Below are 24928 nucleotides of genomic sequence, written 5' to 3' on the forward strand. Positions count from 1 at the left end.
GAGCCGGCCTGGCACATGCTTGCCATGAGAAACCAGCCTCACACCAAYCAGTGCTGCAGTCTGCAAGGGAGCAGCTTACGGGAATCTCTCCGGCCAGTGTGTGGAGGCTTTTCCCTACAGACTTTGCTCCAGATGGAGCAACTCCACTCTCAGTCTTGTTAGACGGCACAGCGCTGTGCTAGCTCAGCCGGGCTCACACGCAGCAGGCAGTGCATGAATACGAGAGCACCACTGCCCTTCAGCCTCCTTCCCTTCCCTTCCCACCCCATGGTGAGTCAAGACAGAAGCACTTCCCAGCATATAAATAACCAGGTTTTTAGGTTTACATTGCAGCATAGGACATGCTGCTCCCGGTGAAGGAAGCCAGAGATAGCACCTCGGATGTCAAAGCCTGTGCCCCCTGCCCGCTTTCCCACGGAGGAGGAGGAAGAGGAGGCGGAGGAGGCAGGGAGAGGAGGAGCGGCGCGGGTGGGTGCTCACCTTGCCGGGGCTGCCGCGGGCRGCGGGGCAGGGCTGGGCGCCGCCGTAGCTCCAGCCCGTCTCCGGCACCACGTCGGGGGGCTGCTGCCGGCTCTGGCGCGACACGAGGAAGTGAACCTGCTTCTCGCTGGCCTGAGGGAGGAGACACCCGTGAACGCCGTGGATCTGCCGCCTCYGTCCCGCCGCGGGGGCTGCTCTGACCTCCCGGGGTTGCACTGACGGGCGGCAAGRGCATCCGCTCGTGTTAGTAAAGCCCATGCTGGAAAGGTGAATGGCAGGCATCTAAAAGAGTTTGCAAGCAAAAGCGCAAAATGCTCTTTGAAGGTTGGTATAAGTGTCTGAAAAACTCTTCTCTATGCCCAGCTTTGCTTGCAGCTGCGCTCCCATCGCATCATTGCATGCATGCCATGCTCCTGCATGCACCTATCACACGTTCCTGCGTGCACCTGTGTGCAAGAGCACAGGGCAGCACCGTGCCAGGCGCCGCAGAGGGACACGCGCCAGAGCTGCTGCTCCTGCCTGGGAATGCCAAGAAARACCCTGCAATTCCCTAGGGCTTTGCAGGGAATGAACGATGCAAAGGAGCCTGTCTCTCTGCAACAAAAAGGACAAGTCTGGGGCAGCTTAAGGAAAAAAAGTGTGAAGCTGTTTTGAAAGAGAAAATCCTGCTGTGCCAAAGCAGGGAGACGGCGGGGAACACAGGAGCAGGCGCACAGCGCAGTGGGGTTTGGGCTGCAGCGCTGGCCGAGCTTCTCACTTCAGGAACAGGCTCTGCAAAACCATTTCGCCTCCATGAAACTCCAACTGCTTCTGGGATCTCCTGGGAATGCCCTCACAAGCCTTTGGTGTTGGAGAGAGGCTGCGAAGCCTCCATGGAGGCTGGCACGCTGGTGCTACCTCCAAGGAGGTGGCATCGCAGCAAAATACATGCACTTTTCCCTGTTCCTTCCCACTGTTTCTGCCAACAGCAACTCAAACCTCCACAGCTTCTTAACACACAGCATCTGGCGCACACATAACATACTTTAAAATAACTTTCTAGGTATTTTTACCATGTTTACTGTAACGGAATATTAATTCCTGGACTCCCAAACTCATGTGGTGCCCAAAAGGAGCGCGCTGTATCTTGGGAGGGAAGAACCCACACTAACTCCTGCTCTATCAAGTTTCATAAAACATAACAGAACAATACAAGAGGAAACCTCCTAAGGGCATCTGACCCCAAGAAAACACAGCTTTCTCTAAAACAAACTTCAACTTACGCAACTTCTGTTTAAAACTCGTCTGCTGCCACATGGTTATTCTCAAAATTGGTTATTTACAAGAAGGTTGTAAATGTGATTAATTCATTGCAGAATGACTCGGAAAAGTTCAACGAGAGTGCCTGCTGTAACGTCACATTTGTCTCCAGGTCAGGCAAGCCGACTAATTTCTCCGAACTCCAAAGAATTTAGAAGTTATCCAAACAAGACAACTAGCTCTTGTATTTGCCTACTTCCATTTTTAAAAAAACAACATTAACGTCTCCATGTCTCCACTGATCGSAGCATTAATTGCTCTTTGTTCTGACCTCTCCCTGCCCTCCCCTTTTGCTGCTTGCATTGCCCCACAACCCTTTCTTGCTATTTATGATGAAGCAAGAGTTAAAAAACGAGGGCAGCTTCGGGGCTGAGCACAAAAGGCAGCCGAGCCACGTTGCTCCAGTGAAAACCTCCTTTGCAAGCGGGGCAGATCCAAGCCCAAGAGAGCAAGCTTGGATGAGAAGATACTAAAACGAAAGTTCGCTCTGTTTTTCAAGAAATCTGTCCCATTTCTGAAGCCTCCTGTGCTGCTGATCTGTGGATTCCCATATACCATGAGTGAGACACGTTTGGGTCTCAACAGGCAGGGCACTGTTGAGAAATGAGAGGGCCAAGCAGAGCATGGCGTGTAAAAAGCAAATGCAAAACATTTGTGGCTTCGGTATAATGGCTGTTCTCTGGCACAACATGCAAACAGGAAAGGCAAATGATAATTGATGCAAAAACATGACAAAGACGACACAGGGTCCGGGAATTCTGTGTTAGGCAAATGTGATTCACAGAGCTCACATCAAGGCAATGTAATCCTGGCTGTTTGGAAACCTGACTCTGGGCCTTTGATGGGCATGTTGTTTAAATCCCCAGGGGCTGGTGTGCATTTCAAGCATTATTATAAATAACATCCACTCTTTGGAACCCAAGAAGAGCTTTGGTTGCACTTTGAAACACTTGTGTGAGAATGGCCTCATCAGTCATTTTTTCCATTTCATCCCTAGGCCGCATGTGTTTTTTGCTTATGAAGCAGCGTTGCCTTGTTTTGCAGCCTGGAAGAGCTGTTCCAAGAATGCCATTTGTTTCTTCTTTTCCACAAGAGTTTCACTCCAGGCTTTGTTCTTCTCCAAGAATCTACCTCTTGCCCCATCTTTCTTGGTCAGTGAGCTACACAGAGTAACCCAGACAGATGCTGAGYTGGAGCTTCCACAGCTGAGATAACCCAGCTGCACAAGCCCATTCCCCAGGCAGCACGCACTGCTGTCCTTGGGATGAGGCAGGTCGGGGCACCCATCTTTAGCTATGCTAGAAACTTTCCAATARAAGTTGCTTACAGCCATCTGGGAATGTATGCTAAAAGAGGAATCTTTTCCAAACGGTGCATTGGTCCAAAATGGCTCTTTAAGCCTAACTCTGGTTACCCTGATTACATCTGTCCAAAGGGGGAGACTCCAGGCTGATCTGACATCTGGGTATTGAGGCACACAAAATCCTTCAATATGTGAGCACTGTGCAACCCTCCAAAGAAACTGTACAACGGTACAAGGACCCTTGTGAAAGTGAGATAAAGCAACACAGCATGCTTTGTTTTGCTTTTTAGGGCAAGGTTATCTAAAAAGGAAACTACTAAGAGGGGCTGTAAAGAAAGAAACCAACTGGAAACCATTCTGGAAGGGCACCTGGAAGGTAAATGACACACAATTCCCCAGGGATTTACACTGCTCTGTACATGGTGAGGAAGCCCTGRGCGAGCTGCTTGCATCGCTGCCAGACACTTCACGCCTACGCCAGGTGAAACCCAGGAGATTTCAGAGATGCCCCTTCCCCTAGGACGCTCCCCAATGCTGCTGCATTCCCGAAGGGAGCCCTCCCGGTGGGGCTGGGCCAGACCTGAATGAGGTGGGCGGCGCTCTCGGGGCTGCCGTAGCGGTGGTCGTGCCCGTTGATGGCCAGGACGCGGTCGTTCTCCTGCAGCTGCCCGTCGCGGGCGGCCACCCCTCCTTCCAGCAGGTTGAACACGAAGACGCCCGGCTCGTCCGCCCTGCGCACCAGCTTTATGCCCAGCTGCTCGTCCGGGCTGCTCTTGGTGAGGACCACGTGGAAGCTGTCGTCGCGGGCGCCCGCGGGGAGGCCGCCGCCGCGGCAGCGGTACCGCTGCTCRCGCAGCACCGTGAGCCGCAGCACGTGGCAGGGCTGCCGCAGCACCGACAGCGCGTAGTTGTGAGGCACGTTTTTGATGTCCAGGCCGTTCACCTGGAAGAGAGAATGGCCGAGGTTGGAAGGGACCCCTGGAGATCATCTAGTCCAACCCCCTGCTCCAGCAGGSACACCCAGAGCAYGGGGCACAGGGCGGCATCCAGGCGGGTTTGAAGACCTCCAGAGAAGGAGACTCCACAGCCTCCCCGGGCAGCCTGTGCCAGGGCTCCGTCACCCTCCCAGGGAAGTAGTTCTGTCAAAGGGAACTTCTTTGAAAGAGAGATGAGCATCAGCAGCACCAAGAGCTCCTCTCCTTTGCTCAAGGCGCCTCGGCTATTTGCACAACGTGCAAACAGACACTTAGGGCCTTCCCTACTCCTTCTCCCTGACAGAATCCAGATATAACTGTTATCCTTCAGCTTTATTGCTGCTCTTCCCCGAGCTCCAATAGCCTTTCATTCATCCTGGTCTTATTCCACTAGCTTCTCATTGTCTGTCATCTCACTGGCCTTTCCTTTCACTCCCACTGCATTTCTTGTTCCTCTGCTTCCTTCTCTCCTGACTGTTGTAGTTAAAGTTAACAAAAAAAGAAAAGAAAAAAAGAAGTTGTAAAGCTAATGAAAAGTCATGTCAAACTAACCTCCAGCTGAAGTGGAGAGGAGAGCCTCGAGTTGGAAGTTCAAAGCCCTGCATGTTTATCTAGCATTATATTCAATACCTCACCAGAGAATCAGGCTTTTTAGGCTCCTCAGTGTTTCTCAAGTAACATTTACTGCAGAAGACTATAAAACAGCATAACTGACCCTTCTTTAATTTGACTGCCAAAGAGGAAAGCAGAACTTGCTGCTAGTCCTGCCTGCTGCATGCGCAGGGCTGACCAGGCACCATGTTCTCCTACTGCTAAACCAAAACCAGTTGTGAGGCTGCAATACRTTGCTGGAAACCCTGAACCAGACAGCTAATCCCCATGCAGTCTGACACTGCACAAGCCCAACCAGTTGAGCACTGCGAAAGGCTGTGCTGGGCCAGCTCACATTTTTTGCTCACTGGTTTTGCTCTACCCAGGACTGAAGYCACTGATAAAATTTTGCCTCTTTGCCAGATTCCATGCTGATAGGGCAGCTGAGAATRCAGGAGTCATTCAAAAGCGTCTGCTCAGGCTGTTGCTTGCAAGAAACATGATTTTTAAGCATCTGGCCTAAATATTGTTTGTGTGATATGCATTTCTATAGAAACAAACACTCATGAAACCCAAAACAGACAGCRTCTCATGCAGCCCATGCTGAACATACTGCACGTGGGAGCTGGATGCAGAAAGGACTTAGCCCTGGTGAGAGCCCCATCCTGATGCAAGGGGGTTTAGGCAACGGGAAGCGCCCTAAGTGAGATATTAGCCCACTACGCACTGGTAACAAACAGGACAAAAAGCCCAGTCCCTGCCTTCAGGACCAACTTCTGCAGGGCCTTTTGCAGACTGACCCTTCCCCTTCTTTCCTTCACGCTGGCTCTCCTCGCTCTCCGTGCCATTTCCAAGACGGCCCTCATGTCTCAGAGCCTTTCTGGACGAGCAGCAGAGCCGTGTTCCACCTGGCCACCTCACAGAACCCGGCTCAAGCCTCAGCAGAGCTACTGGCATCAGAAACTAACACCCTATACTAGTAATAATACCAATACTAGTAACTAATAGTAGCAACACCAGCGCTGCACTGCATCTCAGGGAGGCCCAATACTGAGTAGTGGGCCTCAAACACAGCTGAACGGAGTCCCGACAGCACACAGCGCAATCAATCTCTTTCTCAGTATTATTCCATCCACACAAACAATCATAGAATCATAGGATGTTTAAGGTTGGAAGGGACCTCAGAGGTCATCCAGTCCAACCCCCCTACACAGGCACAGTCACCTAGAGCACGGGGCACAGGGCTGCATCCAAGTGGGTTTTAAAGATCTTGAAAGAAGGAGACTCCACAACCTCTCTGGGCAGCCTGTWCCAATGCAATCTCATCCCTTCCATCTCCTTGCACTGCCTTCCTCTTAGTTAGGACACTTCTGTTTTACCTTCCACCCCGGCAGTACTGTACCTTCAGTATCATGTCTCCAGGCAGCAATCTTCCATCTCTGGCGATCACCCCATCCCGATAAATGTGCTGAATGATAATGTGACCCAAGGGAGTCTCGCTGCCTCCCACGATCCTAATGGCCAGGCTTTCATTGGGGTCAGTACGGTTGATCTTAATGCAGGTAACTTCCCCATCCGGAATCAGGTGATACAACCTGGGGAAACCTGGAAATGCACATTGTAAGGTGTTTACTCGAAACGACGGCTTCACAGCATCACAACATGCACCATGCAACTTTGAGTATCTGCCAGTTATCCAAAGTAGGTTTTATCCATRGATGTGGTTTATACTAAGCCAGAATGTGGCCAGTGGAGGACCAGACCGGGGTTCTTAACTAATGCAGCCCCGTGCTCCGGCAGCCGCTGCTGCGATGGGACGCASGGTCTTTCCCACAGGCAGCTTCCCTGGCTGGACTCAACAGTTATCACCCTGTTCTCCTCCAGCTTTGGTGCCAGAGCAGATGGACACTCGGCTTGTGATGTCCAAGGAAGCATATCTTTACCTCCAACTAAAAGAAAGGAAAGTTCTCTTGGACTACCCCAAGAAAATGGTATTTTCCCTATCAGGCCGCAGCCCTTTCAGGACTGCTTGAGCCCTGTGAAGCAGGAATAACTGGCTTTTACTGCAAAGTGTCTGGATTAAAATGTCAGTATCTGCAAGGTGCCTGGAGGGAGAGGAAAGTTCAAAGAAGATCTGCATTAGACAAATTCTCTTCCAAGTTTCAAAGTAGTAGATAAACACAAGCAAAGCTACCGCTGCTGACAAACCAACTCTACCAGCTCTRAGAGAGGCCAATTCCACAACCTGATTGAGAAAACCAAGTTTAAATGAACACACATCTGCTACCACTGATATAAAAGGTGATATTTCCCCACTATTGTCCACAGCTTGGAGAAGTAAAACKGCAGACCTTTAGCCTTGAATAAATACAACTAGACTTCAGTGTGGCTGAATGGTATTTTCTCCTCTCTGTAAAAAACAGCAGGTCATTATTCTTGGTAGGGATTTCAGTTCAGCCACGGGAGCTGAGTGTGCCAAATCCAAAGTGTTTGAACAGTCCCACTGCAGCTGTGGGTCTGGTCCTGCGCTTAAACCAGACACCTGCAAACTTCACTGAACCGGGTTCCTCGCGCACAGAGAACGAGCAGCCTGGCTTTTAGCAACAGGCAATTTATTTGGAGGAAAAAGGGCATTTTCCCCGTGTGCTTTATGGACAGCTCGGCAGAAGGAGCCGCTGGGACTGCTTGGCTGTCTAGGAAAGACCCACTGGCCCTGCCAACCCGAGCATGGGGCAGAGGCAGCAACGGTGCATGGGCTCCTTCTATTCATTCATTAATACCCCGGAGAGAAGCAATCTCTTCCCAACTCCACTCTTCAACTAACATGTTTGTTTTCACAGCATGTCTAATTTCTTTCCTTCCAGGGCAATTCGTCTCCAAATTCAAAGTCCAAGTAAAAGCAGCAGCGAGTTATCTAGCACAGGTGTAACTGCCTTTAACTGTCTCCAATTCCCACAGATAAGAGAAAGCTTTTGAATTTTTGATACCAGAGTCCAGGGCAAAGTCTATGTGAAAACCTGTAAGTAGAAAAAGTGCTAATATTTTGTTCAATAACTTATTTTAGAAATGAAAGTACAGGGTTTGCTATCAAAGAATGGCAAAATGTTACATGAAAATTAATTAATAAAGCATATCTGAGAGAGCGCAATATTTCCTATTACATGGGTAGCAAGTGACAAACAAGGAAGCCACCAGAAAGTTCTGGGAGAAGAAAAGAAGRAAAGAAAGAAAAGAGAAATAATTAAGAAACACTTTGGTGCAGCCCTTACCACTTCTTGGATCTTCGGGGCGGGAAGCTGTCTTCCTTCACRTCTGTAAAAAGCACCTACCAGCAGCACAGACTTGGACTTTATAGTTTCACACAGAGTTGACAGGTAACAAAAATCTATCCAGATAATTACACAGCCTGATGTGCAAGGGTTTGTTAATCCTGTTCTCCTGCAGCAGCAGTTTCACCTCCTACTCCCTGCAGTTTCACACATCTCTTCAGTGTCATGGGAGTGGGATGTGCACGATTTCCCTTCCACACTCCTACTTTCTGAATGTTTTTTGCCCACTTTGTTTGATCCTGTCTAGCCCGAAGGTGGGATTCACACCACCTAAATGCAGCCCCTCACCCAGACATCTCTTTTGCTGATCTACTTGCTCTAGTTTCCTTTATAGCCCTTGGGCACCGGGAGAGCGTGATGCAGCCCAGGCTGCTGCTAAATCACCCTTGGAGGTGCAAAGCTCTCTCTGCTTCACCCTAAGCTCTCCACTCCTCTGTACAAAAAGGAAACGCCAATTAACTCGGTTATCTCCAAGTGCTCAAGGGGAGATGATTCAGAAACTTCTCAAAAATCCCCAGAAGCCTGATACCTGCATCMGAATAAATACACCTGTTTTACACTCTCCCTGTGGATATAAGGGAATAAATATGTGGAAAGAATGCAAATCATAATCTGCATCCCCCTTATCCTAAATAATCATTATTCTCTGCATAGAAATGGCATAAATAAATTTCTTGGTAGATCTGCAAACTACCAAAGTGCTCTAACAGCAAAAGTGCTCGAACTTCCCATTGTAGGATGATTTACCTTGTGTCCCAAAAAACAATGTCTCATTCCTCAAGCTTTTCCTAAAGAAAAGTTCCCACTTTTCTTGACAATGGCAACCTCTCCTGCTATTTCCACCTGCAATTATCCCAGAACAAGATTAGAGCAGAGCAGCAGTGAACAAGTCCCCACAGTTACATCGGGTCCTTTCTTTGCTCCTCGACCGGCGCCTGACCTGCTTTATTAAGTTCTGCAGTAGCACCTGGCTTGCTTTCAACATCACTTCATGATGATTCTTTAGAAGTTGCTTTAATACCCGATTTGCTTCTCAAGRGTGCAGTCAGCAAGCAAAAACAAATGTCTTCCCAAGACACTGCTTTTTCTTGCCCTTGTGCAAGTCAGTAGGTTTCTCTTTTCTATTCAGCAGCATGTACTGCTTCACCTCCTGGCTGCAGTTGGTTTCCTTGGCTCTTTACAAAACAGAACTCGCAAGTTGCACCGTTTTCTTCTCACTTGTGCCAAACAACAACTGATGATCTGTTAGTTTCTATCTTCATTAAAACCTTTCCTCTTAATATTTCATATTTTCATGCGAAGTTTGCATCATCAGCAACTAACACTGTAGTAAGCTAAAGGCAAATATCTGTTTTGAGAAAATAGCCTTTACATTCTGATAGCCCTTAGACTCTTAGTTAGTACTCTCCATTTGCTTTGACCAGGTTTTCCAGAGCAGGAAAACCCTGGAATAGTGCGTACCTTTCTTTACCATTTTATCTTTCCAGGCCTTATATATCGAAGAGCTGCTGAATCTAGAAAGAAGTGAACTTTCTGTCTTGTTTTTGATGATTCTTGCAGATTTTCCCACAGACTGYTGTGTTTTTGCCATCGGGAGTGGTATGGTGCATTCTGAATCTGTCAATAATAATAAAATGTCATCTGCATTCAGGTAGATCGTGCGGTTTTCCTTCAAGCAATCTTTTCCTTATTAGTGTGCCATTTTATTGGTATTTTTACACACCCCATTACAGTTATAAGTAACATAGGAGAGGATAGATTTACACAGCAAACTCTGCTCATCTGGTAGGACGTAGGCGTATGGAGCATTCATGACACATTAGCCACAAGACCGCAATATGAAATTCTGTAAGTGCTTAGTATTTTATCCCCATAGTTTATATTACTTAATGCTAGTGTTCCTCCAAGTGCTCAGGTTTCAACCACTTTGTGTGCACCCTGTGTGCTTGCTGAAAGTGCTGCCATCACAGTAACTTCTGCCTTCATTCCCAGGACCCAGCRTGACAAAGCTCTGTGCAACATTTGCTGTGCTGCCCGAGTCCTGCTTGATGAAAGGTGACTGTAAACAGAATTTGCATCCCAGACTGCAAGTCCTAATTCAGCCCCGGGGGCCTGACTCATGGGAGTTGCCAGCTGAAGTCAGGGAAACTTTGCGTGACTGAAGCCCACTCCCATCAATAAGGTTTTCTGCAGGGAGCCCACTCGTGTTTCCTGGCACCTGCTTTCCAGGTTTGGAAAAAGCTTGCRTAGCCCATTCCCAAAAAATAGGTGTCTTTCATTGCCACATGCCAATGTGGCAGTTGGTTTTGCACATCTTCCCTTGCAAATAACTGTCATTTAGTGTTTGACTCTCCCAGTGCACTGCCATCATCCTGCAAGCAGCAGCGYTGGATTCACTTCTTTCCTTTGATTCTCCAGGGATGTTGGTCCAATTCAGGGCGATGGTAGAAGACCTAGCCCTAATGTCTTTCCTCGCTTCAGGACATTCTTCTACCAAAGGAGTCTCAAAAGAACTAAAATTAAACTACTGTAGGGTCAAATGCATCCCAATGCTACAGAGCCCATCTCTTTATTTTTACTTATTTTTTTCTTCTTCCCTCTAGAAGTCTTTTGCCTTGCTCATCATCCTAGAACAGAGTGTTTTGAGCCACTTCTGTAAATCTTCCACCAGCTGTTTTGGGAAATCAACCAAATCTGAAGGGGGAAAAACAGGGGTGTGGGTGTGATGCCTGCAGGTGCAGCCCTCCTGAGCTGAACGCTGGGCTGCTGCTGCCTCGTCTTGGGGCTCTRTAAGCCACTTACTTTCTGTACATAAAAGATTTTATAGCTATACAGCGGTTAAAAAAAGGCACTAATATCTTCCCAAAGCCATCTGTATTTCACTTACCTTCTATTCTTCATTTACTTTTCCTCAACACAGAAGTATTTTTTGTGTATTCATATCTACATGCATGTGTATATGAGTGCATATATATATATATATGTAACAGGAATCAGACTGAACAGAAGGAGTGCAATACACCCGCACAACAGGAGAGTTTGTTGCATGTTCCTGCCAAGGCTTCCTTGGTTTCAACTGCTGCAAAGCAGGAACAGATGGAAGTGCTGCAGCAACCAGGATGCTAAGAAGAAGGAATTTCACTTTGAACAATATTTGACATCCTCAAGCAATCATAAATTCAATTTAACTTGACAATGGCTTAACTGCAAAAAGGAGCTGATGAACACTTCTGTAAACCAGCAGGACGGTTCCTGCCCACTGTAAAGCTGCAGAAAGGGAATTTGGCAATTGCTTCCCTGATTTCTGTCCTCCCAACGTGCTAGACAGTTCACAGTGTGCATCTACAGATCAGGCTGAGCAGGAGCACAAGTGCAGTCTTTCTTGGAAGCAAATTTCAAGAGCGTGATGCCAATCTGAGGGCGCACAGGAGCAGTCCTTGCTCAGGGTTATTTTACCATTTGAGTAGCCTGTCAACATCCTAAATGCTCCACGCTGGAAGGAGGGTCCTGGCGCCTTCCCTCGCCTCGGAGGTTGAAACTGTCGCTTTTAAGCTGCCCTAACTTTTACTATTTATATTTCTATACATAGAAGTATCTCTATCCATTCATTAGCTTGGATGTCATGCTACAGACACATCCTTTTTTGCCTGTTACAGTGGTTTAGCAAATTAAGACAGGGGTTCCAAATGGAAATGGTGAAGTGATCTTCACAGTGCAGAACTGCTTCCAGGTATTAGACAGTATAAGACTGTAACTATTCCTTCACTGCAATAACACTAGAGACACATTTCCCATCACATATCATATTTTTCAGTGTCCCTGAATTGCAAAAGTTTCTCAAAATTCAAGCTAGCACTGCTGGGAGTTACTTGCTTGCATTTTTTAAAGAGCAAATTCCAGAGCAGTGTAATCAAAGTGCATTCCTTGCATGTGTAATTAATGCAATAACTTGGGCACTGAGCTTCTGTGAGCTCATGCATAAGGGTAACTGCTCATTAAGTAATTACATGCCTACCTGATTTTTTCCAGGGCAGTAAATATATTTGGAAGTCCCGGGCATGCTTGATGCACAAGAATTAAATCACAAGCAGAATGGAGCACAGAAGGACAAACTTGTCAGAGAGATTGCCACCTCAAAGTCCAACTGTGCATCCTTTAAAAAAAGGAGCCAACAGTGCTTGCTGTTCTACTAGAAATGTATCACTCTGATACCAGCATTTCCACAGCTGGTCATATTTTAAAAGTGATGCAACATGAAAACTTTTCTTTAGTGAAAAGAGCAGTGTCATCTTCATGTCTACTTCTGCTGCTGTCTGCGCTACACTGCAGGTGCCTGGGTAGGTATCACTGGCATCCAAATCATCCTCACAGTGTTCTGGGTGTGAACAACTACAGATCTTCAGTGAACTATCAGTAATGTCATCTAAAAGCTTAAGTAGAAATTGGTCATAAAAATTTCYATGGTTAAGCCAGAACAATATCGGCTTGACATATTCCAAATTTTACTCCAGCTGAAGAAGGACAAGCTCTTGCTTATGATGGATTGAGCAGCTGCTAGGAAATGAGAAACATACCCATCTGCTCAAGGAGGGCTGCAGACTTCTCGTTTGCGATGTTTTACTTGGGAAAAAAATAAAACATTTGTGGCAGTGAAGTTATTAAAGGTGTTTCCAAGGCCAAGGAGCAGAACCATCTTCATTTTACATAAATAAAGATTGTAGATTTTGTATTATCTGATTTTATGTTGGCTACATTGGCAAGTATCTGGACTAGGAGAGTAAGTATCAAAAATACAGTGACCTAGTGGGAACCTAGAAGTTGTTCCCTTGCAGCTAATGCAGAAGAGCTTTGAACACCATTTTGTGATGCACCACGCTGAGTTTAATCACTGAGCACGGTGAATTTGGCCATATTTTGTCCTTATTTTGCATGGGTTGCAATAATAACATGAAATATAAAGCATAGGGAATTGGAATCCCCTTCTTCTTAAAGCATTCACCCTGGACATCTGATTTGAGAAGGGGGTGCTGAGGCATCACACAGAGGATAATCAGCTTGATTAAAGATGATTCTCCCTCAATCATCACTTCCTCTGGATGCACGAATGCCAACGTTGGCACAGCAATTACGCTCTAAGGCAATTAATAACATTTGCTCAGTGCTTGGAGAATGCCAAATGTTAAGTGTTACTGCCTGCCAGACCCCTCTGCCTTGACACGCAGCAGGCGAAGTCACCTCCTCTCCCTGCTTAAGGGCAGGTTGCTCTTGCTTCAGCACCTGCCCGGCCGAGTCAGTACAGACCTGGCACCAAGGATCCCCGGCAAGGGCTGCAATAACGGCATTTTTCCTATACTTTCTTTCCTTTTTATACTATTTCCTCCTAGGGAATCTCTGCTGCTTTATAAACATGAGTAAAACCTCATGAAATTCTTATAACGTATGATCCCTGTTCTCTGCCTGCTTTGAGGGGAAACCAGACACAGGCCAGCGAGGCATCTTGAGCCCAACGAGAGAGAAATGAACGACAGCTTCAGTAACAAGTCCCAGACGCGCCGGTCCCGGGCGTCAGATCTCGGGTCTGTTACCAGCACACCCCTACGTGAGGTCCCACACGTCCCAGCAATCTTCTCCGCTGTCATCCCCTACTACTTTTTTTTTTATATAAAGGGGAAAATAATGTAGGTTTTTTTTTTTTAATCACACGCACTGCACCACATCAAAGGAATGTCAATCGTGGACCCCACGTTCCCATATGGATGGGGTCTCCTAGCCCGCTGTAAGTGATAACACAAGGAGAACAAAGTGTTACCTTCCTCTCCGGCAACTGAATTTCCAAGAGCCTCCCTTTCCCGGTCAGCCGGGTTGGAAACGGCGCTCCCACTTTTTGTCCTTCGGAGCACGCTGAACGCCTTGTTTATCTTTTTAAAAGATCTGCTTCTTATCGTGGAGCGTTCGAAGTGTCGAGCTGTGGCAAAAGAGGGGAAGAAAATCAACACAATGTAGTGGTTTGGGCACCTCATTCCTCCTCCCATAGGCACAGGACAGGCCAGGGCAGCAAGAGCAAGGTCCTTGCACGCAACTCCAGCTCCAGCGTCGCACCCACCTGAACCCTGCTTCTGCCTCACACCCTAAAATTGCCACCTCCCCTGTCCTTTTCACCAGTCACCCACACAAATCTGCAGTTGCAAGTGTGGCAACCGGTGGGCAGAATAAGCCATAGGCCTGGCAGAAATGGCAGCGATCCCAGAAAAAATGCCTATGAAAGGAAGCAGCGCTACCCCACACGCAAGTTGTGCACATTCAGCAAGAGGAGAAGGGCTGGAGGTCTGCTAATAGCTGCCTGGAGTGGAAAAATACCACATTGTCCCAAACTCAGTAATGTTTCTAAAGGGTCCAGCAACAGCCGAGAGTTTCAGGCCTAAAACGAAAGATTATCCAGATGGAAGGGACCAACCAAGCCATATCATCTGACTCGGGTAAGACAATACCAAAACATTACAGCAGTTTCAGAATATGTCACTACCCTTCCATCCTGCTGTGGGTATCTTTCTGGATATTATGGCTCTGTGTCTGAGCACTGCATGCTGGCCAAACATTGCAATCTAATACTACTATGTTCCCTCAAACCAGGCTGTGGCCTCAAAACTCAGTAAAACCAACAGGATTTACCTCCTTTCTGGTGTTCCTCCTGCCTCCCTGGCTTGCCCCATGCTCACAAAAAGCTCATTTTCTTGAGCTCTTGAAAATGAGCTCTTAGAAAATGAGCTTGCTCATTTCTAAACTCTCTTCAGCTCCTTGTCCGTTCTCCCAACACGCAGTTGGAGTAACACAAGGTGGGATACTCATTTTGGCTTCAGGCTCCTCTGATACAAGTTGTGGCCTCCCTCTTCATGCTTCCTGGGTCAGTTTTTGGCCAGGTGACACACGTGAGTTATGGCCCTCACGAGAGCTCTGTGCCATGACACGGGGCAAAAAGTGAAGGCCAAAACTTCTTGACCGTGAGGGTGACAGAGCCCTGGCACAGGCTGCCCAGAGAGGTTGTGGAGATATTCAGAGCCCGCTTGGATGCAGCCCTGTGCCATGTGCTCTGGGTGACCCTGTGTGTGCAGGGGCGGGTTGGAGTAGATGATCTCTAGAGGTCTCTTCCAACCTTAAGCATTCTGTAATTCTGTGACTTCCYCCTGTCAYGTGCTATTGACTGGAGTTACTTCAGCAGGACAAACTCCTCAGTTTCACATGYTCAGGGCAAAGCACCTCGAGCCGCCCGGGCATCTCTTCAGGCTCGTTTCCCTGCAAACAGCCTCCAACTACCAAGCCGAGACCGCAGCTGGCTCCYGGCAGGCGCCATGGCCATGGCACAGCTGCAGCCTCTCCCCACACATCCCACGTGCCGGTCGCTTCCAGCCGAGCTCCCCACCCAAACACCCTCTCCCCTGTGCGGGCAGGGCTGCGGGCAGCCCCCGCGCTCACCTCTGTGGCGGCCGCCGCGCAGCGGGTCGGCGGTGGCGCCCGCCGGGGCCTCCTCGGCGCTGGGGCTGAAGGCCGGGTTCACCAGGCCCGGCTCGTCCGTCATGAGCGCGATGGCGGCGGCCGCCGAGAGCTCGGGGCCTAGCGCTGCCACGGCCAGGCCGCCGTCCGGCGAGCAGTCCTGCGAGCGCCTCTTCCGCTCCTTGCCCAGCCCGTAGTGGGAYGCTCCTTTGCACCTAGGGAAAAGGGAGGCAGGGTAACGAGGCGCGGGGAGCGCGGCCTGCCCAGGCGGGAAGGCTCAGGACCACCCAGCAGCACAGCCCGGGGCCGAGGGAACGGATGACAAAGTGTGGGAGCGCAGTGGAAAGCACCAGTGTGGTGCGTTACACAGACTCAAAAAGGTCTCCCAAATTAGCTATAATTTTACTCAAAAAGACTATTGTTGGCCAAGGGAGCCGCAGTCTCATATGCAGCCTCACGTGTATAAACATACAGGGGATAGGGACAAACTCCTCTCCAGTGACAGGACAAGGAGTAATGGTGCAAAAGGGAACACAGGAAGTTTAAGGTTGGAAGGGACCTCCAGACATCATCTAGTAAATCATCTTCATCCCCATGTGAGGAAGAACTACTTTCGTGTGAGGGTGACAGAGCCCTGGCACAGGCTGCTCAGGGAGGCTGTGGAGTCTCCTTCTCTGGAGGTCTTCAAAMCYACCTGGATGCCGCCCTGTGTCCCGTGCTCTAGGTGTCCCTGCTGGAGCAGGGGGTTGGGCTGGATGATCTCTAGAGGTTCCCTCCAACCTCAACGAGTCTGTGTTTCTGTGTATCAGCAGTTACTGAGGAGCCCAAGGAGCAGCACCACTTCTGCCCGGCGCTCCAGCTGTTATAACTTCATTCACTCCTCTAAGAAAACCAATCTGGCCTTCAGCAGTAATCTAGTAGGCCTGGCCTACTTACTGCTACTCTCATCTCTGTCTGCACGGCAAAGGCTAACTGATGACTTGCCTAAAAATGCCCGGTGGGAGGAATTGACAGAAATAGCTGCCCAACCCCTTGGGGACAGCCAGCTCTCTGTAACACACGGCGTGCACAACARGCAGTGCAAAATGCCCGGAGCACACGGCGCTCGCCAGGCGAGGGCCGCGGGACCCTGCGCAGAGGCTTTGCAAGGCAGTCATCTCTGAAAGCAATTCCTGGGACAGAATGAAGAAAGGAGGATGAGGCTCAGAGTTTTCCGTGTCAGCTTCAGAGCAGTGATTTCATTTCTCTGAGCGTTACTTTTTCATGAGAAAGAAAATGAATTGAAAACGTTTTTAGCACTAAAATAAGTCCTTGCATCGCTTATCTGATGCTGATTTTGACAACTTCCTTCTTAAAAATGAAAAAAAGAAACAAACYCTTCATGCTGATGCAATTCTGCAAGCGTTTTGTACACACTTTAAGGTCTCTGAAATTTTCACTAGGAAAAGGGAATGTCCTCAAAGTAAATAAGCAGACATTCCTTTGTGGAACAGAAGGCTGGTCACCTAATTCAAAGCACCACCAAAAAGGCATTTGGGCTGCTTAATCCAACACCAATGGTATCAAATGGAAGGGAGGAGCCCTCCTGTCTCCACTGCATAAGGCAGCTCCCTAGATCCTCATTTGGCTCCTGGGAATGGGATGTCCTCCAGCATCCCGGCGCTGGGTGGGATCCTGTCCTTTTTAATCACAGGGAGCAGAACCACAAAGGTCCCTCTTGCTGCCTRCACAGAGTTCTCCCACACAGCATTTTGGGAGCCCTTGTTCTCAACACCCTGGACGTCTGTCAGAGAATTTGCAACGGAGCCACATCTACTAACCAAGTCTGTGAAACTCCACAAAATTCTTAAACATAGTTTAAAAAGCCACAGCAACAAAACATACATGAGACAATGACTTTGTGGTGAATTGTTTGCTCTCCTCAAAAGACACTCTGTGCGTTACAAAGATGTGTACAGATTCAATAATCAGACACAATAATGGGAAGATTATAACTGAAAAGCCTGAGTGGGTGTTGATGACATACCCTTATTTATTAGAAAAGAGCAGTATTGGGGTACTCTTTTTTTTTTTTTTTTAAATTGCTAGTGAAATGTCAGTAGTAGATATCAGGGAAGCTGTCTTGTAAACGGGTCCTCCAAAGGCTTCATACTGTCCATTTTGGTGGACAGCACAAAGCCTGAGAGGCAAATCACAAGGGGCTCTGCCCAGAGATTTCCACCTACACAGGCTGAGCTGCTGCTCGGTGCTCGTCCGTGCTCCTGCGCTTGACACTTTTAAGCAAATTCTCAAGTCTCTGCTGCTGAATTCACTTCAGACATCCAGCTAATGAGATCAGCCCAACTGCAACACAGCTGCTTTGAATGCAAAGAGGGATGACAGCGTCTGAGATGTGGCTTATTGGAGAAGACAAGTTATCGTGATATAAGGCAAAAAAGCATCTCTTTCTAATTCTGCCAGGAATAGTTAAAAGAGAGGCAAAGCTCTTCAAGTACAAGCACTGCATCGATTTCCTAAGTAACTGTGGCAGGCATGCATGAACAAGATGCAAGCCGTCCTTCCTCAGACTAACACAGCATCCTTGAAGAAGCAAAAAAAAAACCCTAGCAGCTCCCTAATGTTGTAATAAAATCTGCACCAGGACCCCTTCACTTTCATTGTTTTCCTGGTGCTGACACTGCTGCGATAACAGAAAACAGAGAGAGACAACTGTCTAAGTGGAATCATACTTATAGCGTCCCAGCTCTGCTTTTCCATATGGTTGGATTTGGCTCCCAGAAAAGCGAGATCCATAAAACAGCTCCATGCCAGTGTTAATTCTCTCTCTCGCGGTGATTATTAATCGGCTGCCTGATTTACAGCTGGGAGGGGAGAGGGGCGGTGGCCAGCACGGGGTACCTGGCTAGCCCTGGCCAGGGGCAGGGTAGGTATCGGCCAGCCACGCAGCAGAGCCGCGGGCCAAGGGGACCCGTGGGTTTATGTTCCTTCTCTGGGCAGCAGGTCCTTTGTGCTGCTCTAGGCACGGGAACAACTCGAAGGCCGGAACAAAAAGAGGCTAAAAAAGAGACAAGATTCTTTGCTGAAGTTCAGTGTTGAGCTCACGCCATGGAGCTCATTCCTGAGGACGCTGCTGAGATCCTGCCACTAAAACAGCGTTCCTAGGTGCAATAAGCTTAGTGCTTCGCCTAGGCGAGGCCTTGCTCCCAGTGCTGCAGCACACACAGCCCTTGCCCTTCATGTGATGCAGCCTCCAGCAGCAGCACGTCTCAGGTGCCAGAGCAAGGAGATCCAAAACCCGACAGCTGCTTCAAGTTGGTCCCACAGTTTGCAAAAACAAGCTTGGCGCAAACTCCAGSCCAAGAGAAACGTTTCTGCCTATTGGAAGCTCAAATGCAAACAGTGGTTCTGCAGCAGCGATGTGGTTTCCTGCAGTGTCCCTAATGCAGCAACCAGTGCAGTGAGTAAAGCCTGAAAGCAAAGCCGAGCTCAGAGGTTTCCATGGCYGGGCTGGCGCGGCAACAAACCAGAAAGGCAAAGCATAAACAGGGACAACTGCACTGATGCTCCACTTCACCTGCAGCTATCCAAATGAGCCATAATCGAAGCAAAAAGAAAAGAAAAAAAGTTGTGTTTGCAACATGCTTGCTTCTTCTCACGTGCCTGGCTTTCTGCTCTGGGTCACTTCATGGGTGGCACTGCCCAGGCCAGCAGCAGAAGGGACACGTTGTCCAAGGGCAGTACACAGAGCCCACGTGAATGCCGGAACGAAGATAACGGCGCGTCCCGCTGATCGGGCGCCTGAACCCCGAGCAGGGCAGGCCAGCGTCTTTCAGCCAGGCCCTCRCTGGAAGCAGTCCTGTCCCTGGGTTACTGGGGCTAGGGCAGGCTTAGATAAGCCAGGACCAGAGGCCCAAAGCCACCCAGCTTTGTCGGGTGACAGGGAAACATTGGCTGCCGACGCGGAGCAGAGCGGATAACTGAGTGCAGGCGGCCTCTCCTGTGTCGTGAGGGGCTCCCACCTTGCCCGAGGAAGGGGCAAAAGCAGCAGAGCAACCACAGGGACCCTCAGCCAAACCCCTCAATCCTAAACCTGGCAAACAGCAAGTGAATGGACTCAGCTCTCCAGCAGGGAACACGCTGGCTCTTCTGATCGGAATGCTGCCAACAGCTCAACAGGAGCCGCAGTAGAAAACAAGCGGGAGTTAGTTTGGCGCCTAACTCGAGCCAAGTCCCGCGTTAGGGATCGAAGCCAAAAGGCAGCGGATCCGCGGGCTCCCCTCCAGACGAGCCGCCCAGGTACTCAGGAGGCCAAGGGCGCCGATATCTTGAACAGAGGAGCTGACTCACGCTCTGCTGCCCGTCACACCCAGCCACGGCGTCTCGTCCGCTCTCCTCGGAGCCCGGCCCCACTGCCAAGTTGCTCCTTCGCTGCACATGAAAATCATCCCGGGAACGGAGCGCTTGGCAGCTCAATGGGGCAAATCAAAGGTTTTGCCTTGATGGTTCTGCGCTCTTGCAAAAATTAAGCACGGCATGAACCCAGAATATGAAAAGAATATATATATATATAAAAGCATTTGGATTTTTTTTTTTGACATATTTGCCTTTTTTGCTTTTTATAAAGGATTGTGTCATGCCAAGAACGCTCCTTGGGCTGCTGTGGGGCAGCTATGCCCAGGAAGGTCTTGTCTACCACTAATCTTCCTCAGTTTTCATACAGAAGGGGATGAGCAGTCAAAAAGCAGAGCTTAAACCCCTGGACTACAGATCCCAGTTGTCATGAGACTGCAAAAAACGACACATAAATGTGCAGCTCCTGGCAGGCTGTTTCCTGGGAGCACACGTGAGCTTCCTGCAGGCCCAGCAGCATCTCGGGGTGCTCRCTGCTGCTCCCCTGGGCACTCGGCATCCTGCCACTCATGTGCCTGGATATTCTCTGAGCATCTCCCTTACCACAGCGTCAGCCTCTTGCTGTCCTATGTGGAGGAAAAAAAGCTCATTTCTCACCCCACTCAAGTGGGAACTGGTGCCAGTTACTGCTGCTCTTTCCCTGGGAGATGCCCCGGTAGGGAAAGGGCTTTTAGAGTCGCCTGGGCCCCCCAGCAGGACCCTTGGGCCCCGCTGCCTCCGTGGGGTGACGGATCCGGCCCCATAAGCACCAGCTCGACCCCTTCAGCGCCCCGGCAAGGGCAGCACTGGGCGCGGGGGGCAGGAGGCTGCCGAGAGGGTGTCTCGTGTCACCCRCTGCCTCCTGCCGGCCACAGGTCTTCGCTCATGTCTCAACACGTGGTGGACCTAGTGGCTCTGCCCTTCCGCATTACTGCTCTACCCTTCTGCATTAGTACTCCATAAATGTTTAGAAAGGTCCTCATAATATTTATTTCTATGCGCTAAAGATATTTGGATTAAATATTTTCCCACAAGAAAGGAAAAATCTCTAGTTTTCATTATTTTAGTTTGACTTCTACAAATCGCTTTACTTTTTCCGGCTTTGTTTTTGTTTTAATTATGAGGCCATCCTAATTAAGCAAAATCCAGAACTMACCAGCCAATAAGGCCTAAAGCTGGGCTGTTGTCCTGTGCCCAAGAGATCCGGGCCTGGGCAGGAGCGGCCGTTTCCACACTGCTCTCGTGCTGTGATGCCATCAAACAAAATAGAAATTTGCAATGGAAACCAAACAGCCGGTTTAAACTTGGATGTTTATCCTGAGCAAACGGAGGAATCCCTTGATTTCCTACCAGTTTTCAGGACAACTGAAGGAACCTGGAAGGCATTTTTATTTTTGAACAAATGGTTAAGGTCCAAATTTCATGGGGGTGATACCAGGGGGACATGTAGTACGGTCATGTTGTAGCTTCTTTGTCTTCAGAAAACAAAAAGTCGCATTTTGGCCACCAGCATTAGCTTCTATTGTGAAATATTTAAAGAGTCCCATTAGCCTCTACTATGGGGAGCAAGAACTGGAAGGAATCAGTAAACAGCAGCAGTTGCCTGCAACTGGAGGCAAAAATCATCCTTGGGTTTATTGTGCAATGAGCACAGTTGTTGGGATGGCACAAATTGTTGCTCCTGATCACGCTCCTTCCCTCCCCGACACTTCTTCCAGGCCATTACTTTGACACTGATTGATTGTGAAACTGCAACGATACTGATTCTCTTTAGGGATCAAGCACAGTTTCAAACACTGCTAGTCTTGAGTCATTCAAAAAAAAGTGTTTTGCACATTGCATAATATATGCATTGTATGTATGCATTATAATACAATTAACTGCAGCTGTATTATGCACAAGAAAATAAAGCTGCAAATTGCTCAAGCAAGCCATAATATGGGCTGCAATTGCCAACTTCTCTTATTGATTACTTGACTAATACGATGACTACTTTTGAGAAGCTGCTATTTACAATACAACCYGTGGCTTCACCCTCTGTTGTCCCTTCTGCCCCCCTTGAAGCCATGAGCACCATGAGAAAAGCCCAGCATCAGCACTCTGTTGGCATCRCTCATTTAAGGCCTCGCCTTGGGTTAGCACTGTAGCTTCTCCTTTTGCCATGCCACTTTTAAATGTAATATTTGCAGAACCCAAGTAGACCAAAGCAAAGAAAAGAAGGAATCAGCCAGGGTGAAGGGCTACAGTCAGTGTGTTAATTACTACTTGCTCCCTAATTACTGCAAACAAACATCGTTCATCACAGGGAAGTTGCTGCCTGCAGGTTCAGAGCCACAGTGATCTTGTGCTATGGGAAACAGCAGCAGTATTTACTTGTGTGAAACTYAATTAAATAGTAAATCTCCCAAGAGCAAGCTAATAATATTAATCACGTTGCACACAAACTGCTCGCACCAAGCGCTGCAAGCAGGGAAAAGGGGGGACTGTCCTTGAGCTGTGGCAGGTGCTCAGCCACCAACACAGCCAGGAGCACGGGGCGAGTCCCCACTTAGGACAATCGGGATGAAATAAAATGGAAAATGAGGCCCAGGGCCAGCACCTTTGAGCCTGTGAGGGCCTTTAGCTCTTGCTGATGGCTTCTGCTGCTTTTAGTATTCAATTTTAGTATTCAATTTTAGTATTCCAAACAACAAACTACTGTTAGAGTCCTTGACCTCAACAGAGGTGCAGCGCGATTTAAACGCTATCAGACGCATTCAGCACCTTGCAGAATTGCAGCATTTCCAATGATAAAATAAAAATGCACAAAAAGGCACAAAAATGCACAAACATAAATAAAATTATTCTTCTACTTCCCTGGTTTCTGAAGAAAACCAGAGCATGGTTTCAAAAGGAAGAGAGAAAACTTACATTGGAAATTCCCACCTCCCTAAAAGACGTCTTCATGGAAAACCTAAGTATTTATCAACAGCTGCTGATCAACATCAATACYTTTTTTTAACCTATGGAAGGCCCACACCAGGCAGCAGTAAAATTCAATGCATGTTATTCATGCATTTGGAAAGCAACCCGGCACTTGCCATCAGCAGCTGTCAGGTATCATGTCTGATTTTGCARTCCATCCCAGATCACTTGAAAAATAGCACTAGTAGCCACAGGGCAATCTTGACTGTTGATTTTGCATTGGACTAAGAAGAAATTCTTAAGATATTGCAATGCTGTGCCTCAAAACACAACGCAACCCACTACACACTGTTCTTCCAATTAGGTAGATACACGTATACGCAATTAACGTTAAGGATAAGCACTGATCAGTTGGTTCATATATTTTCATGCCTATGGTTCGGTGTTTTGACCCCTCAATTACACTCAACAGGTCAAACTAGTATCCCAGGAACCTAATACCTTAGCACTATCATCCTCTTTATCAACCCCACCTCTTCTCCAACAGGCTTGGGATGTGGTGAGCAGGACATGCCGGCAAAGGGACAAGGCAGGGAGGGCTCCACACGGCTCCGCAGAGGTTGGGGGAACAGGGAGCCCCTGCCCGGTGCCCACACGAGACCCACAGCCAGGGTCTCCACCACAGCCAGGAGGAAGCATCACGGAACATCACAAACATTTCCCATTTTAAGGAGCAGTTTTCCTGTCTTAGCCGATTCCCAGGCTGATCTTCAACCAGGACCCTCAAATAATCCAACCAAACATGAACTGCCCCCAGCTCAGAGTCAGGCTCTCACACAAACCCCTCAAACAACACAGGCTCCATGTAGGGTGGGGAAGGGAGAGGAATATTTCCTGGCACATCACAGAGCTGAGATCCCAGGATTTGGGATAAAATGAGTATTGACACTGGCATAGGAAGCACATAACTCACAGTGTTGAATAAATATCACTTTATGAGTTCCTGTGAACACAGCTTAGCCAGCAGTACATCTAATTCATCCGACTGCAGAGAAACAACGTTCTGGCTTCTGCTCTTCCTATTTCTGCAGCCTTTCCCTATGGGCACATGGTTGGAGAGGATGGAGCAGAGGGATATTATGAGCCAGTTTTCAGGAGAGAACTCCCCAAACCCACTGGGCATGCAAAAATCTTCACTTGCTCGTGGCTTAATGGGTTCCACCCTGTAGAAYATGAAAATGATTCAAGTGAGAATGTCAGCCCTCCCATTAAAATAAACACGCACTGCAAAAGCATTTGAGGACTCCAGAAAGCCCTCATTCAGCCACAGTGCAAGCATGGCAGGAATGCTGTGTGCAATAGTCCCCAAACTCGCATGGTAGGAAAGACAAGTGCTGCAAAAGCTGTGGAAAACGCAATTTCCTACCCAAATTATTTAAGCCAGATTTGAAAGAAGGAGGAAGGTCTCGGGCCGCTCCTGCATASCTGAGATGTGAGTAGGGAGGTGGCCTGCCCGCCGACAGCAGCTTTGCTCAGGAACTGCTCGCAGTTGCACTGCCTGTGATCCAGCCCACCAAAATCCCAGGCTTTTGAGCCCGTGGAGCTGGCATCCACGCTCCAAAGGGTGCCAGGGCACCCAACCCACTCGGCCTTCACCCCTCTGCACGTTATGAACATACTGATCAGGTGCAGACACACGTGCCAAACTGGGCTGGAGGCAGGGAAGTGACCTTGGATTCCCCGAGTAACAGAAGGGGGTACCACATTAACAGCCCAAAGCAAACGTCCCTCGCAAAGGGGCATATGGGGAAGAGAAAATATCTTAACAATGTCTGTGCTCCATTTTTTCTTCAGTTATTTAGTTAACTAAAAATGCAGGGGGTAAGGGACAGTCCCCTCATACTGTGCCAGTACAAAATGCTTTAACTTGTCTGCTCATCCTATGAAAATATAGTAAAGAGAAAATAAACAGAGAACAGTTTTGTTCYCTTTTCAAACCTCTGATGCCATGGGAAGTCTAATATTCAAATCCTAATAGCTCTTTTTGCTTTGGAAATGAAAATACAAGCACAGGGCACGCAGAGGGGCACCTGAAACCCCCGGGCAGATTTGGGCAGCAGGTGTGGGAAGCTGRACACCCTTGAGCAAGAGTCGTGGTTACCTCCTCCAGG

The 24928-nt window shown here is 48.4% G+C and overlaps 1 protein-coding gene across 1 annotated transcript in view; it reads right to left on the reverse strand.

Annotated features, from left to right (window-relative positions):
- LNX1 (ligand of numb-protein X 1) overlaps window positions 1–24928 on the reverse strand; it is a 47071-nt gene that overhangs the window by 9564 nt on the left and 12579 nt on the right. The window contains exons 2-6 of the mRNA XM_026033546.1: window positions 15447–15679; window positions 13786–13941; window positions 6050–6252; window positions 3663–4025; window positions 481–612 (exon numbers count right to left, since the gene is read on the reverse strand). Coding sequence (XP_025889331.1) covers window positions 481–612; window positions 3663–4025; window positions 6050–6252; window positions 13786–13941; window positions 15447–15679 — 1087 coding nt within the window. The remainder of the gene's footprint in view (window positions 1–480; window positions 613–3662; window positions 4026–6049; window positions 6253–13785; window positions 13942–15446; window positions 15680–24928) is intronic.

Source organism: Nothoprocta perdicaria, unplaced genomic scaffold (assembly GCF_003342845.1).
Source record: "Nothoprocta perdicaria isolate Ctin4 unplaced genomic scaffold, notPer1 scaffold_13, whole genome shotgun sequence".
Lineage (NCBI taxonomy): Eukaryota > Metazoa > Chordata > Aves > Tinamiformes > Tinamidae > Nothoprocta > Nothoprocta perdicaria.